We start from the raw sequence: 15,950 nt of genomic DNA, 5'->3' as shown, positions 1-15,950 counted from the left end.
TTGCACATTAGTTGAGTCCTCCTATTTCAGAGATTAATTTCCTTCAGTTCTTGGAAAATTTTCGTACCTTTTTTTTTTAATAATTTCTTCTCTTTTATTTTTTATATTACCTGTCTCTGAAATTGCTGTTCTTGAAATATTGTCTCCTATATTCAACATTTGGTTTCTAACTTCCATGACTTTATATTTTGTTTTGCTTTTGGAAGGGTTTCCTCATCTCTTACTTTCAATCCTTCTAATGATTTTTTTACTTAAAAAATTTTCTCTGAATGACTTTTAAGACCCTCTTTAGAAAAATTCTCAGAACTTTCTTATTTTTATTCTTTGATCTTATTTCTCTGGAGTGTTTAAACATTATTATTTTTCCAGTTCCTTGTATTGTCTATGCTTCTTTTAAGTTCCTCTTTTGTAATTGTTTGGTTTTGTTCTCTTTTTTTTCTCATGCTGGAGACTTTTGTTCAGTATCTTATGATCTTTTGCTGTCCATTCATTTTTAAAGATAAAACAGAAATGGTGATTGGAAACTGTATGTAGTTAACAGCTTATGATCTAGTGAGCATTACTGTTAGTGGATCTGTATGTCACAGTATCTGTGTTCATGTATTTTCTTTTGTTCTGGGGAATGGACTTGGATGTCTGTCTTCCATTCTTCAGCCTAAAAGCTGTAGTCCTGCCTAGTTAGCCTTCTTAGAAGAGCCAGAGAAGGGGCTGCAGGTGTCTCTGCTTGAACCAATCATCCACCTCCCAGTTTTCAGTTCTACTCATATCTACTCTGAATGATAACCAGAGCTGCTTATTTCTCAACTTTTGGGGGCTTTCGTTATAGTAAATGGCTTATTTCTTGATAATCTTCCCCATGTACACACCAGGTTGCCTTTAGTGTTTTTGGTGATTTCTGGTCTCCACAGTCAACTACCAATCAGCCATTCATGTTCACAGCTTTTGAAAATGCGATATGATTCTTCTGTGATCCTGTCCAATTCTCTTTGTCCTAATGGTGGTTATGCCTCTTTAAAACTTCTATGCTGACATTTTAGGGGTTTCAGAAAGCAGCAGAGATGAGCTCATGTATTCACTCCTCCATGTTCAGTTGGAAGATTCTGTAATCCCTGGTTCACGTACCTCCTTAGTGAAGCCTCTTTGACACTCTAGTCAGTAGTGGGTTACTTTGTAAGGATTACTAAGCAACCATGTAAATTTTCAATTGGAGCACTTTTCTCATTTATTTCTGATTCAGTTATTTTTTTTTCAGTGTGTATTTCTATTCACATGAGAGTGTATCATGGGAGCATTGACCACTTCTGTTTTTGCCTTATCTTGAATCAGCATCTGTATTAGTGCCAACCAAATAGAACAGGCTCAGTGAATTATTGGTTGAAAGATTAAACAATGGTCCAAAAAATTTTATCAGTATTTATTTAGAACTTAAAATTATTTATATGCATGCAAAATAGTTTGTATAACTGTTCCCCTGCTGTTGTACATTTGGGTATTTAAATTTTTAAATGAAAGTCAATGAGCTTTTTCTGAGGTTATTTCCATAGAATAGACATTACATTTGTTTTCAAGGCACTAGACACATATTGCCAACTTTTTTTTCCCCCCAAAGTGTGAAAGTATTTGTCACTCAGTCTCGTCCGACTCTTTGCGACCCCATGGACTATAGCCGTCTGGCTCCTCTGTCCACGGAATTCTCCAGGGAAGCATACGGGAGTGGGTTGTCATTCCCTTCTCCACGGGATCTTCTTGACCCAGGGATTGAACCTGGGTCCCTTGGATTGCAGGCAGATTCTTTACTGTCTAAGCCACCACGAGAGGCAAGGTTTATTTTGACTCCTGCTATAGCAAAAGGGAGTGAAAACAAGTAACAGATTTTCACTGTTCTCTCCTATGCTCCCTGAGAGGGGGGAGGGAACTAGTCCTTTAAATGGGGTGAAGGTAGGGGTGGATCTGTGGGTCAGGCCAGGGGGTGGCTTAAGTGGTCCACCCACCCTTGGTGGCCCTGGAGGCACTATGTGCCGGGATAGATCATGCACAGTACCGTGCTTTTGCTCCTGATGCCTCAGAAGTGGCAGTTGAGTTTTTGATATTTTTGTATCTTATTGTTCATAATGTGCTGCAACTGCACATGTAGGCACTTTATTTTTAGTTCCGTATGGTTTCTTTGTATTCTGATGCTCAAATAGACCTTTGTGCATGTGAGCTCACTGCAGCAAAGGGTCCCAGGTCCCAGCCTGTCTCAATAAGCGTAAGAAGGAAGGAAACTCATAAGTGAGGGGCAGAGTCTCAGTTTGGAAGTGGAATCCTTCTTTCTCTGGCTCTAAAACAGTGTCTTTTGAAAGCCTGGTTGCTACTTGACCTGTGGTCCTTGGTTGATGTCTGCTGCTGCTGAGATAGTTCACAAATTTCCCACTCTTGTGGAATCAGACCATGGTGGTGACCAGCAGTCTTAATTCCCTAAGCGTGACTAAGTTTATTGTTTTACTAATTTTTATTGGCGTATAGTTGCATTACAGTGTTGTGTTAGTTTCTGCTGTAAAGTGAAGTGCATCAGCTCAATGTATGCAAAACCCTCTCTTTTTTGGATTTCCTTCCCATCTAGGTCACTGTAGAGCACTGAGCTCCCTGCTATACAGCAGGCTCTAATTAGTTATCTGTTTTATGCATAGTAATGTGTCTGGGTCAATCCCAATCTCCTAAATCATCCCACCCCACCCCCACTTTTGCCAATTTATTTTTAAGTTTTATGTCAGTTTGTACTATCACTGATAATGTTTGATTGTCCATTTGTTATTCTCAGTATTACTTTTGTTAATAAACCCTTTTATAATTTAAAGTTTTGTGACCATTAGGGCAACATGATTTTAACATTTAATTGCATATATCAGTTAGTACCAGTTTTATTGAAGTGATTTTACAATAAAACATTATCTTATCAGATGATTAACGACTTAAGTTTAGCCCTTTATTGTTTTTGTCTTTCTCTGTGGTTATACTTAAAAGAAACTTATTCATATTCTATGTTCCTTGGTGTTTACAGACTCCAGGGACTGTAGCCCTCACAAGTCCCTCTGTCCATGGGGATTCTCCAGGCAAGAATGCTAGAGTGGGTTACCATGCCCTCCTCCAGGGGATCTTCCCAATCCAGGGATCAAACCCACATCTCCCGCATTGAGGACAGATTCTTTACCAGCTGAGCCAGCAGGGAAGCCCAAGAATACTGGAGTGGGTAGCCTATCCCTTTTCCAGGGAATCTTCCCAACCCAGGAATCAAACCGGGGTCTCCTGCATTGCAGTCTTTACCAGCTGAGCTACTGGGGAAGCCCCCCTAATGTATGGTCTAGTATTAATTGGATAAATGTTTTGAAAGTTATAAATATTAGGTGAAGAAAATTATAATGGGATCCTTATTTAAGAGTGAATTAGCTTGATTAATTTTCCTGGAAACTAAAGTAGACTGATGGCTTTTATTAGATGAAGGTAAGGAATGATCCTGTTGCTTTCTTGGAATCTGGATCTAAGGGTCTTTTCTACATTTGTATGATCTTATTCTTAGGCTTCTATGAGGCATGCATTCAGATTTGGGAGTGAGGTCAGGAATGACTGTCCTGCCCTTTGGATCTGAGCAGAGACTGAAGTTATTCAAGGTTGGTAATGACCACATTCTGAGTGGATTTCACCAGGCTTCCTGTGAACCATTTTTTTTTTTCCTAATTGGGTTTCAAAATAAAGGTGAAATGTAGATAATGAAAGAAATATGAGAAGAGACTACCAAATCAGTGGGAGCAATGCCTTGTTTAAAGCACATAAAAAAGAAGAATTAGTTCTTATTTAAGAGTGTTGTGTATGTGTGTTGGTTTAATATATGTACCCAATATATAACATATCATAGCTATCATTTATTGAACTTTTGATATATGCTAAGCTCTGTTCTCAGAACTCTACATGTATATATTAATTTAGTTAATTATCACAACTAAGGGTAGATATTTAGCCTTAATTTACAGTTGGATGATTATGGTGGCTTACTAATAATAAATATCTAAATATCATTGCTAGTAGCTGGTGGAATTTAATAGTTCTTAAGTTTGTGCTTTGAACCACCACACCATACCACTTCTCTTATTAGTTGGTTAACTATTCTAATTCAAACTCTTTATGTGTGATTCTTTTTTTTCTGTTTAAAAGAGTTGGCAGAACGTGTGGCATTGTTGTTCAGCAACTTTCTCATCACTAATGAGAAATTGGTTGGCATCATTAACTGTGAATATTGGGGCTTTGAAGATCATTTTTTGGATGCATTCATTAAAGAAAAAGAAAACAGTTGTGGGGATGGGAAAAATTAATCTTGGCAAAGAGCAAAAATAAGACTTGTCTTTTTCCCTCCCCTCCCCATATTTAAGGGGTTAAGAAATGAATTGATAAAAGCTTGTTTTGTGATTTTTTTTTTGTTTTCTCCATTCACTGAGAGAATGTCTTTTCCCTGTCTCACATACAAATGCATATTTAGGTACTGTGCTTTAGATCAAGGTCATAGTTCACATAACAGAATGAGACTTTTTTTCATCCATTTAATAAATATTTGAATCTGTTATGTACCAAGCTCTGTGTTACATGCTAGAGATAAAGTAGGGAATAAAAATTGACAGTCTTGCCCTCATGGATCTGTTTAATGAAAGACAGAGACAACAGGAATCAGTGTTGTCAATCTGCCTCTGTTTGAAGGCAGAAGCATAGTGTCAAGGGCACAGAGAAAGAATGAAGCTGCTGCTTTAGACAGGATGGTCTGTGATGGCATCTGTTAAAGACCTAACTGAAGTGAGAGGTGTGACTTTGGTCATATGTAGGTAAGTGCATTTTGGATCAAAAAGGGGAGGAAGTATACAGATCCTGAAATGAGAATGCTCCTGCTATGTTTGGGTAATAGCAGAGGCCATTGTGGTTAGAATGGTAGATGATGGGGGGCCAGATAAGTGGGGGAGGGTTTTAAGCAATAGAGCAATATAAGCTGACTTAGGTTTTAGAAGGATCACTGCTGAGTGGAGACAAGACCATGAGGTTATTCTGGCCATCTGTGATGAGATGGGGATGGCTTAGGCCAGGCAGACAGTGAAGGAGCTGGTGAAGAGTAGTCAGGTTGGGCTCTGTGTTGATAAGAGAACAGGTGACAGATTTATACACAGATTAGTCAGAGTGGGGAATAAGGTAACCCAAAGTTTGGAGATGAGCAAACTACTGGGAAAAAGTACTGTATACTAATCTGGGGAAATAAAGAGTTAAGGTAGAGAGTTGCAGTTAAGAGATACAATGTGAGTGTAATCTGCTTAGAGATGACATATAAAGTTTTGGTAGCAGGTAATGTCATCTAGCAGAGAAGGCAATGGCACCCCACTCCAGTACTCTTGCTTGGAAAATCCCATGGATGGAGGAGCCTGGTAGGCTGCGGTACATAGGGTCGCTAAGAGAGCGACTTCACTTTCACTTTTCATTTTCGTGCATTGGAGAAGGAAATGGCAACCCACTCCAGTGTTCTTGCCTGGAGAATCCCAGGGGCGGGGGAGTCTGGGGGGCTGATGTCTATGGGGTCGCACAGAGTTGGACACGACTGAAGTGACTTAACAGACTTAGCAGCAATGTCATCTAGGGAGCAGTGTAGAGAGAGAAGTCTGAGGATTGACCACTGGAGCTTTAGCATTTAAGGGTTGAGAAGAGGAGGAACATAAATTACTTGCAAAGAAGACCTTAGGAGTGGCTGCTGATAGAGGAGAACCAAGAGAATATGGTATCAGGGAAAGGAAGTAAGACGCTACATCGAGTGGGCGTCCCTAGTGGCTCAGCGGTGAAGAATTCGCTTGCCAATGCAGGAAACGTGGATTCAACTCCTTGGTCAGGGCCATCCCCTAGAGTAGGAAATGGCAACCCATGCCAGGATTTTTGCCTAGAAAATCCCATGGACAGAGGATCCTGTTGGGCTACAGTCTGTGAGGTCACAAAAGAATTGGACACAACTTAGCAACTAAACTCATCAAATGGCTATCTTCTCATTAACTAGAAGCTTTAAATTTGAGAATACACAAGCATTAAGAAATGTTGGAGAAATGATTGCTTCGTTCTATCCTTTCTAATTCATATTTCTATAACTTTAAAAGAATGTTTATAAATCTAAGGAAACATGAAATAAATGTTATCATTTTATCACTAATAAGTTCTTTGTGTTGGTAGTAAGTAGTTTGGAGAAAGAACTTACATGCTGATACGTATCAATAAATATATATATATATGAATATATATATGAATAGTCTAATATTGGCTTAACTTATCACATATCTTTAAGTATTGCCTTGTGAATAATTTATCTTTATAGTTGGTAAGTTGTATGCAGTTGTCATATTTGTCAGTATTTTTTGATGCAGTAATATGCATCTGGCCCCATCACTTCATGGCAGATAGATGGGGAAACAGTGGAAACAGTATCAGACTTTATTTTTTGGGCCTCCAAAATCACTGCAGATGGTGATTGCAGCCATGAAATTAAAAGACGCTTAGTCCTTGGAAGGAAAGTTATGACCAACCTAGATAGCACATTGAGAAGCAGAGACATTACTTTGCCAACAAAGGTCCATGTAGTCAAGGCTATGGTTTCTCCAGTGGTTGTGTATGGATGTGAGAGTTGGAGTGTGAAGAAAGCTGAGTGCTGAAGAATTGATGCTTTTGAACTGTGTTGGAAAAGACTCTTGAGAGTCCGTTGTACTGCAAGGAGATCCAACCAGTCCATTCTAAAGGAGATCAGTCCTGAGTGTTCATTGGAAGGAATGATGCTGAAGCTGAAACTCCAGTACTTTGGCCACCTCATGCGAAGAGTTGACTCATTGGAAAAGACCCTGATACTGGGAGGGATTGGGGGCAGGAGGAGAAGGGGACGACAGAGGATGAGATGGCTGGATAGCATCACCAACTGGATGGACATGAGTTTTAGTGAACTCCGGGAGTTGGTGAAGGACAGGGAGGCCTGGTGTGCTGTGATTCATGGGGTCGCAAAGAGTCGGACACGACTGAGCAACTGAATTGAACTGAACTGAATATGCATCTGAAATGGCTAACATGAATTGTCTTTTTGTATATGTATTATGCCTATTGTTAAAATAATAATAGACTAATAAGACAATTTTTAAGGTACTGTAGGTCTTCTAGTTATTCACCAACACCTAAGAATACAGATTTTTCAAAATTATTTATTTTCAATTTTATAGTATTTTAATGTAAAAGAGACCAAGTGGGAGTATATACCCATTTCTTTAGATATGTTAAAACCATCATGACGTTACTATATTTTGTCATATTTTTACATTCATAAATAATAGTCCAATTAATTTGCTCAAACTCACTGCTAGAGGAGTTTATCTGTAAAGTTCTGGTATAACCGAGAAAACTCCTAAGTAGCTTAAATATAATAGGCGTTTTCTCTTTTACATAAACGTAAGACTCCGAGAAGTCGTGTTGTGGTTCTCATGGGTCCGGGGTCCTTCAGTCGTGTAGTCTTCACACCCAGCTTCTGCCTCATGATCTAAGATGGCTCATTCGGCTGAGCCACTGCATATGCATTCCAGAAAGCAGGAGAAACAATCAAGAAAAGGGAAGAGCTTCCCTTTTAAGGATACTTCCCAGAAACTTCATTTACCAGTTGTGTTTTACATTTGTTGACCACACGTTAGACACATGGGCACACTTCACAACAAGAAAGGTTGGGAAAGTCTACTTTTTGCCCATTTGTGTGTCCTAGTATTGACAAAACAAGTGTTAATCTACAACTACCTCTGTGTCACAGGCCTTTAGACAACAGGGGGAAACTGGTTTTATAGCAATGTGGCTTTTTTTCTATTTTTTGTTTTTCTGTATTAAAGGATAAGTTATCTATGCTACATAATCATTCTGTCAAGTTTTTCATTGAATGAATTTTTTCATTGAATGAATGCAAATATTTTGATCCAGATTGTTATTAGCTAGGAAGACAGTATAAGATAGTGATTAAGGATGGAGCTAATCTGCCTGGATCAAATCCTGCCAGTGCTGTAATCTTGGGCAAGATGTTTAACCTTTTGTGGCATGGTTTATCTTCAAATGGGAAGATAATGGTACCTAAGTCAGGATTGTTGTGAGGGTTAAGTAATTCGCTGTAAAGGACTTAGAAAAGCTCCTGCTGCTGCTGCTACTAAGTCGCTTCAGTCATGTCCGACCTTGTGCGACCCCATAGACAGCAGCCCACCAGGCTCTGCCGTCCCTGGGATTCTCCCGACAAGAATACTGGAATGGGTTGCCATTTCCTTCTCCAAGAAAAGCTCCTGGTACGTCATAAACCTGCCAAGTGCAAGTGTTAGTTGCTCAGTTGTGTCTGACTCTCCACAACCCCATGGACTGTGGCCTGCCAGGCTCTTCTGTCTGTGGAATTCTCCAGGCAAGAATCCTGGAGTGGGTTAGGCCAATCCCATTCTCCAGGGAAGCCCGTAAAACCTCCAGTGTCAGTTATTACTGTCAATTGGCAGATTCTTAATGAAAGTAATTTTAATACTACCCCTTGTTAAATAGATGGGCTTCCCTTATGGCTCAGATGGTAAAGAATCTGCCTGCAATGCAGGAGACCTGGATTCTACCCCTGGGTTGGGGAGATCCTCTGGAGAAGGGAATGGCAACCCATTCCAGTAGTCTTGCCTAGAAAATCCCGTGGACAGAGGAGCCTGGCAGGCCACATAAAGTCCGACGTGACTGAGCAATTAACACTTACTCACTCACATGTAAAACAGAGCTGTGAAAGTTTACTTGTAAAAGATGTATTAGTATTTCACTATGGTAGAGGAAAAGTAACTGGGTAATTTTAAAACAAATCTAAATCTGCTTATTTCAATTTGGAGTATTTTATTATCTTGAGAGATTTTCTTCTTTGAAGAATTATATTTTAGAACATCTTTTCGCATATCTATCCATTTGCAAATAGAATATCTGTTTATTGAACTTTTCACATAAGGTGTGCCTTTTAAGTCCATTCAAAGCCAAGAAGTCAAAAGACTATTAGTAATGAAAATATCTTGTTACCTGTGTCTTGGGATAAAAAATAAAGTGAACAGTGAACCTATTAGAGGATAATTATGTGGCAATTGGAAGTTGAGTGTCTTTTGAAGTGGAACTAGGCTTAAGGCTTTGCTTAGTTTACTTTGCTTGGAAATCTTGCTTGAATCCCTGGACTTGGTTAAATACTCATTTGTGTTTTTGTTTTTTTAATATAGCCTACTGTACATAACTCTTTACCCTTGGCTAAGTGTATTGGAATTGTTTATTTGTGTCTGTCTCACCTACCGCATCATAAGCAGAGACTATCTCACTAGTGTTTGTATCCTTAGCATCAGTGTACAGACTAATGAACTTGTTATACTGAACAGAGCAATACAGGTTGCCACTTTGTTAGGGATTTTGGTTTTCAGTCTCAGTATAACAGTGATTTTTTGTAGCCTTAAATTGTTCTCTAAATTTGGTCATCTGCAACAAGATGTTTAGAAATAGGCATATTTCCAAAATAAACTATGATCCTTCAAAGTAATGTTCCACACTGTTGAAATATCCAGTTCAAGAGAGCTCTGCTTCCTAACTCTTTTATCTTATGCCCTTTGTACTTACTCTCCTGTTTCTCACTCCATACTAAAGCACATCAATAAACTTACTTGTATGGCATTCCGTTAACTAATGTCATGCTGCATGAAACTTAGGAGTCAGTAAGGGCTGGTAAATTGTCCTTTGAAGGTCAGAAACATTTATTTTAAGTTCAGTGTGAAAATGAAGTGTGTAGTTAAATTAGAACTCGGATGATGTGTGTGTGTTTATGTGTATAGATACGTATACATATATCTGCTTATATATCTGCAGATATATAACCACCTTATATACTTATATAAGTATCTTATATAAGTACCTTATATACTTATATAAGTATCTTATATATCTGTATATATCTGCTTATCTGTTTTAATGTCAGAATTGGATTACCTTTGCTACTTGCTCTTGCACTGGAGATGATAAAATTCTTTAACTTCATAATTAAAAGCCAGTAGAAAGTATCTGTTTTGTGTGGGATATTTTGGAGAGGACCCTTCAAGTATAAAGTACTTGCTGAGGCGGTAAAGGTCATGCAGTTACTCTGTACTCTACAAATCCTGTCAGGTTCATTGACAGCCATTGGTTTCTCCCTCTGGTATCAATACACTGCACTCTGTCGTAGTGTCTTTTTCAAGGGCTGTGCTAAAAGTTGCTAGAATGCAGTCTCACAGATATTTAATTTTTCAAAGTTTTCTAAGCAGATTTTAATGTACCTTTCTAATAGTCTATCAGAGATTCAGTCATTTGAGGAAAATCCTTTATTTTCATGGACTACAAACAAATGATCATCCTCACTATTGGGATTTAATCAAATAAATATTATGATGTAAAACTACAGCAGTTGTTCATGTACAACTTTTTTCTCTTCCACAGCAGTATATAGTAGTCGTCCCTTCTGTATTTTTCTAAATGCAAAATTCCCTAATGAAGGATGACTCAAAAAGAAATATTACACTCCTAAGCTTTAATATTTGCATTTTTTATGTTTTTATTTTTGTCTCATTTATAAACTTTGAACAATATCAAACTGTTAAATTTCCAATTTATTTGTGGTAAAACCTTTAAGATGCTTTTATTAAGCTTTATTTAAATTCAGCTTATAAAATCATATTGAATTCAAGAGCAAGTTGAGAAGAGTTTGGGGGCTTTGTTTTTTTTTTTTTTTTGACATTTTGTTGTGTTTTTTTAAGAATATAAGTTTCTGTCCTTCAAATATGATTTTTGGGAAAATAGATCTTTAGAGAGAATTACAAACAGATTTGAGAATTTTTTTTTTTTTTTTAATTTTCACATCCTGTATTAAGTTTGAAAGACTCGGATACCTACATTGTTTTTACATTCCAAAAAAAGAAAACTTGATTCTGTAAGGGTTGCTCCCAAATCACATTGTGCTCTTATATTCTGAGAACTAAAGTTCACTGTTTTCAACTTCCAAAGATAGTTTCAGTTAATACACTTTAAACTAAACATTAATTTTTTATTCCTGAATAACTGTACTGTGCTCAGTAAATTTCTTCTCCTTACTCCCCTTCCCTTTTTTTTTTTTTTTTTTTGCCTTTCAAATAGCTCCATAATCTTCAAACTTCCCTTTCCCATCTTTTTAAAGGTCGATTGAGCTATCCACATCCAGGAACTGACAATCTATTGATGTTAAATGGTAAGTTTTTATAAAAACATTTTATGTTTTCAATTGATGTATATAAAGATGACTGAATACATGTTTCTCTAAACCTTCCCCATACATACAAGTTAATCATTTTATAAGTATAAAAATGAAGCTGCAACTTTTCCTGTATAGAAAATAGAATTAGGAGTTTGAGCATATTCTCACTGGCAAAGCAGCCATTGAAGTATATTTGTGACAGCATGATTTAATTCAATGACTATGACTACGGAGGCAGCCCTGAGTTTGAGTATCAGCCTTCCAGTTTATTGTATTAACTTGTCAAGTAACTTCCATGTGCCTTAGCTTCCCATCTGTGAAATGGGAATAGCAGTCTCAAAGTTCATTATGAGAATGAAATGAGATGCTATTTACAAAGTGTGTAGAAACTGTTATTATATATTATAATACTTGTGTTTATGTTCGACTAGGAAATATACTGGTGATTCTCTAAATATGGTAGTCATACTTAATTTATTCTAGTTAGAAAGTTTACACAGTGAATTTTACTCTCATGAAAAAGAATAAATAGACTTTCATTAAAGTTGTTTTCTTTCTGTTGGACAAATATTGCATTTGGAGTCACAGTACCTAGCACTTCCATGACTTTTGAGTAGACACAGCAGAATTAAAATACCCTTTGCAAAGGTTGCTTTTATTTATTTATTTGTTTTTTAATTTTAAAGGTCACTTATTTATTGTAGAGTGTGTTCAGGGGGCAGGTCTGAGAAGAGGGAAGAAGGATGAAGAAGGAATGGTAAAGATAGTATAGGACTTCCTTTAAAATACATAATTAATTGCTAGAGTGGCTTGACACTTCTTCAACTAAAGCTTTGCTGAAAAAAGTTGGCAATGAAGTTGAGAAACAAAGAGTGAAAAAACAGCCAGTGTGAAGCTAGACCATGTGAACCCTAGTGTTAAGTAAAAATTAATATTAAGTAAAGATGGAAAGATAGGAAGAAAGTCTAGGCTACCTAGGAGATAGTCAAGGTAGATAGGATTAAGGAATAAAAGAAGAATTGAAGAAGCAAAGCGTTAAGTGACGTGACAGATTGATTTGTTCAACATTTGACCTTTCTGTACTGAGCACCCACCACATGCTAGCCTTGTCGAATCACTGGTTTATTTATTCCTGAGGATCTTCTAGGATGGTTAGAAGTAGAATTGTCACAGTATTAACAGACTCTGCACTCTAGACTGAGGTCATGTTCACGCCAGGCCTTACAGAGATCTAGCAGTCCATAGACTTTGACCATAGAGGCACTAAAAATTACATTCCAGGACTTCTTCATGCGGCCTTTTCTCTACCATGGAATTAACAAACCATATCATCATTTAAGCAGCTGGTCTCTGAATTCTAAATCTGTGATTGAAAATTATATTGTTGAAATTGAGTTTACAAAACAGAAAATAGATCATAATCTTTATTACTTTTATGGCTTGATTTATAAAATAGTAACTTTAGGTAATGATACATTTTTAATATGCTGATGATCCTGACTTCCTTAAATTCTTTTGGAACAGTCTGTGTGGTAAATAAAGGTCATTCACATTTCTATTTTTAACTTCTAAGAAAAGCTATTCAGTTGAAAAGTGAATTTGCATATGTTTCACGTATTCTGTTCAAGTCTATCTGAAGGAAAGTGCTGTATGAGATAATTTGTTAGATCATTCACAGATGTTCTTAGACTGCTGAATACATAGTAAAATAGAATGATTCAGAAGTATATCGTAATCACAATAGAATGTGTTGGTTCTATGTGAGCAGAGCTTAGTAGCCACACTGTTTTTACAGTTTATACTTTCGGTTGCACTAAACAGTATTAAACTAATTGACTTCTTCAGTTGTCTAAAACCTTTATAAATAATATAGATGTTGAGTGTTCCATCACATAGTAGACCTAGTCATATTTTATTAAATATATATTTTCAAAAAAAAAATCATGTCCTGTGAATAGATGAAAGAGTTGGATTTGTTTGGAGAATAATAAATTTAAGGCAGGCAGGAGTTACATCTTATGGACAAATCTGTTTTTATTTTTTATGTTAGCATCCTTTACAGAATTCCATTTTAGAGTTATAGTACATACTCAGTACAGTAAGCCATCCTGGAAATTCTGAACTTCTGACAAGGGACCAGGGGAGAAAAATGATGATGAATCTAGGACATCAGAAGTGTTTAGGCTAGTAGAAACAACTGGATCCAGAGAGGAAAAAAGAATGCTTTGCTTATCTGGGATCCTTGGTTAAGAGGAAAAGCAAGGGCAGAAAATAGGGTATATTTATAGGGTAAGAAAGTATTAAATGTTAAGAATGTAGGGTTTTTTGTAGACATCAAGGTTATTGAAGAGAGAAGTGAGAATTAAGTGATATTAATACCAAACTTCTGCCTACACTGAGTTATTATGAAATATTATTGATTAAAGAAATTATAGCATCTCAATACATAGACCTGCTTTTTAAATTGTTGCTCTTTTTAGTTTGTCACAAATTTAACTCACTATTAGGCAACTGATTTAGTAATATTATTTAACCAACAAGCATAGCTGATATTATTGATCTTTAAAATCAATATTGGTAATAAATTCTACATCAGTATTTCTTCCATGTGGTGGTTTAGCAGTAGTTGGCAGTGGTTGGAATTACAGACTCTGGAGCCAGGTTATCTGGGTTTAAACCAAAGTTTGCTATTTCTAACCGTGTGACCTTGGGCAGTTTACCTAACTTCCCTTTGTCTCTGAGTCCTCACGTGTAAAAGAGAGACAGCATTCTGCCTGCCTCAGAAGGATCTTGCGAGAAGTGAGTGATTTCATTCACATGAAGTATTTAGAACGGTTCCTGACAGTAAAAGTCGGTTATGGTAATGGGTGATAACAGTGACAGAACGACTTTGAAAGAGTAAAAATCGTGTCTTGTGCATAAATGAAGAAGCTGGATCTGTTTGGGGAATATAAAATTAAGAGAAGACATAACTGGAATTTTCAGGTGTTTGAAGGAAGTTATTTATAGTGGACAAAGACTTACGTTACTTCGGAAAGCCTGACTAGAACCATTTGGAAGAAGCTCAAAGTTGGGAGTCAATAAAAGTAAAATGATTCCTCAGGCAGTGTTTCTCAAGTGTGATACACTTACCCTTTGTGGTACCCAAGATGACTTTTGATGGTTCACAAATGCACATTAAAATAAACACACACCTATTACAGTTTAAGATCATTCCTTAGCTAATACAGTACTGGCAGAAATCTGTGATGTTCTTAGTGGTGCTAGGCTTGAGTCCATTAAAAGATAATATATAAACTCAGGTCTAGGGGTTATGAAGATAAGGCAGACAATGTAAAAGTTTTGTGATTCTACCTTCCTGAGTAATTAGCATGATAGCTAAACATGTAAATACTCCTTTTAAATAAGGGATAATAAAGAATAAACAGGGACTGGAGTAAAGGTCAGGAAGTTGGTCAAAATAGGTGAAACTCTGAAGTACCCCTGGCAAATCCGTTAACTCTGAGCCTCTGTTTACTCAGATATAGAAAAAGTTATAATCCCATACCTGTATGTCTCGTGAAGTTGTTCTTTAGATTTTTTTTTAACAGATTTTAACAGCAATAAATGTCATAGAATATAACTGCAAATAGGCTCCTACAATAGACCGTGTTCCTCAATTCAGTTAGAAATCCAGTTGACTAGTGAACACTGCCACTATTGAATAATTCAGATATTGTAGAAGAGTCTAGCTTTAACATCTAGAAATACCTTAGGGAAGTTGCATTATATAGCAATGGGTAGATTGTCGAAAAACCAAAGGTTTTACTGGCTAATGTTAGAATGACAGCTTTAATGTTTGTATTTCTAAGTGTATAAATCTTACATTTTTAATTAACAATAGTGAAAAAAAATATTTTCTAGAAGTAATACAAAATGGTGCATCATTGGAGTATTTGTTTCTATTACTGTACTCCCTTCACATGTCTCCCACGAAAAATAGCTTACATTTTTATTAGTACATGTGATTTTTCAAAAGGGGAACAGAGCAGAAGTGTGGGGAGGGGGTAGCAAGCTGGTTTGAAATTCAGATTTGTTGTGATTAACCACATACAGCCATGTTTGTAATCAAGAGCTTGTTCTATTTTAGGAGGAAATAATGTGTATCTTTTAATTAAGAAAATGTACTCAGTAATGAAATTGTCTTAAGTATATTCAGTCATGAAAATAGGAATCTTGAGTATGCAATCAGTTCTTTTTTTGATGCTAATGGAAGTGAAGTAGATCATAGCAGATTTATTTTGGATCTTGAAAAGGATTGTGATTGGGGGGGATAATGTCTTTAGCTTCACACCAAGAAAATGTTAACCTTTAAATATATTTCCAGCTGATTTGGTATGACCTGTCCCTTCCTCCAGTTGCAGTAATTCAGGTACCACAGACTGTTGCTGAGAGTAAATACCTAAGGGCACAAAGGTCCTAAGGAGAAGGCTAGAATTATCCTGTTTCTTTTTAAGTAGCTGCAGGTTAGGATCTAAACAGATTATTGGTAACCAGGACCAAACCGTAACATCCCTTGTATAGGAAGGATCTTCAGGCTTTTCTCACGTCCTTATTACCTTCATTGAAAACAAAGAAATATGTATGTGTGTGTCTATAATATATA

At 36.7% G+C, this 15,950-nt stretch overlaps 1 protein-coding gene across 11 annotated transcripts in view; it reads left to right on the top strand.

Annotated features, from left to right (window-relative positions):
* The window catches only part of CPEB2 (cytoplasmic polyadenylation element binding protein 2), a 68,865-nt gene that overhangs the window by 24,108 nt on the left and 28,807 nt on the right, over window positions 1-15,950 (top strand). For 7 of the 11 annotated variants that reach the window (XM_025289688.2, XM_025289687.2, XM_025289685.2 and 4 more), the window contains one exon: window positions 11,249-11,299. The exons of the other annotated variants lie outside the window; for them this stretch is intronic. In XM_025289688.2, the coding sequence (XP_025145473.1) occupies window positions 11,249-11,299 (51 nt within the window). The remainder of the gene's footprint in view (window positions 1-11,248; window positions 11,300-15,950) is intronic. 11 annotated transcript variants of the gene reach the window in all.

The sequence above is a fragment of the Bubalus bubalis genome, chromosome 7, assembly GCF_019923935.1.
Source record: "Bubalus bubalis isolate 160015118507 breed Murrah chromosome 7, NDDB_SH_1, whole genome shotgun sequence".
Lineage (NCBI taxonomy): Eukaryota > Metazoa > Chordata > Mammalia > Artiodactyla > Bovidae > Bubalus > Bubalus bubalis.
Note: the sequence above shows the minus strand (reverse complement) of the source record. Positions and strands in the feature narration are given on the sequence as shown.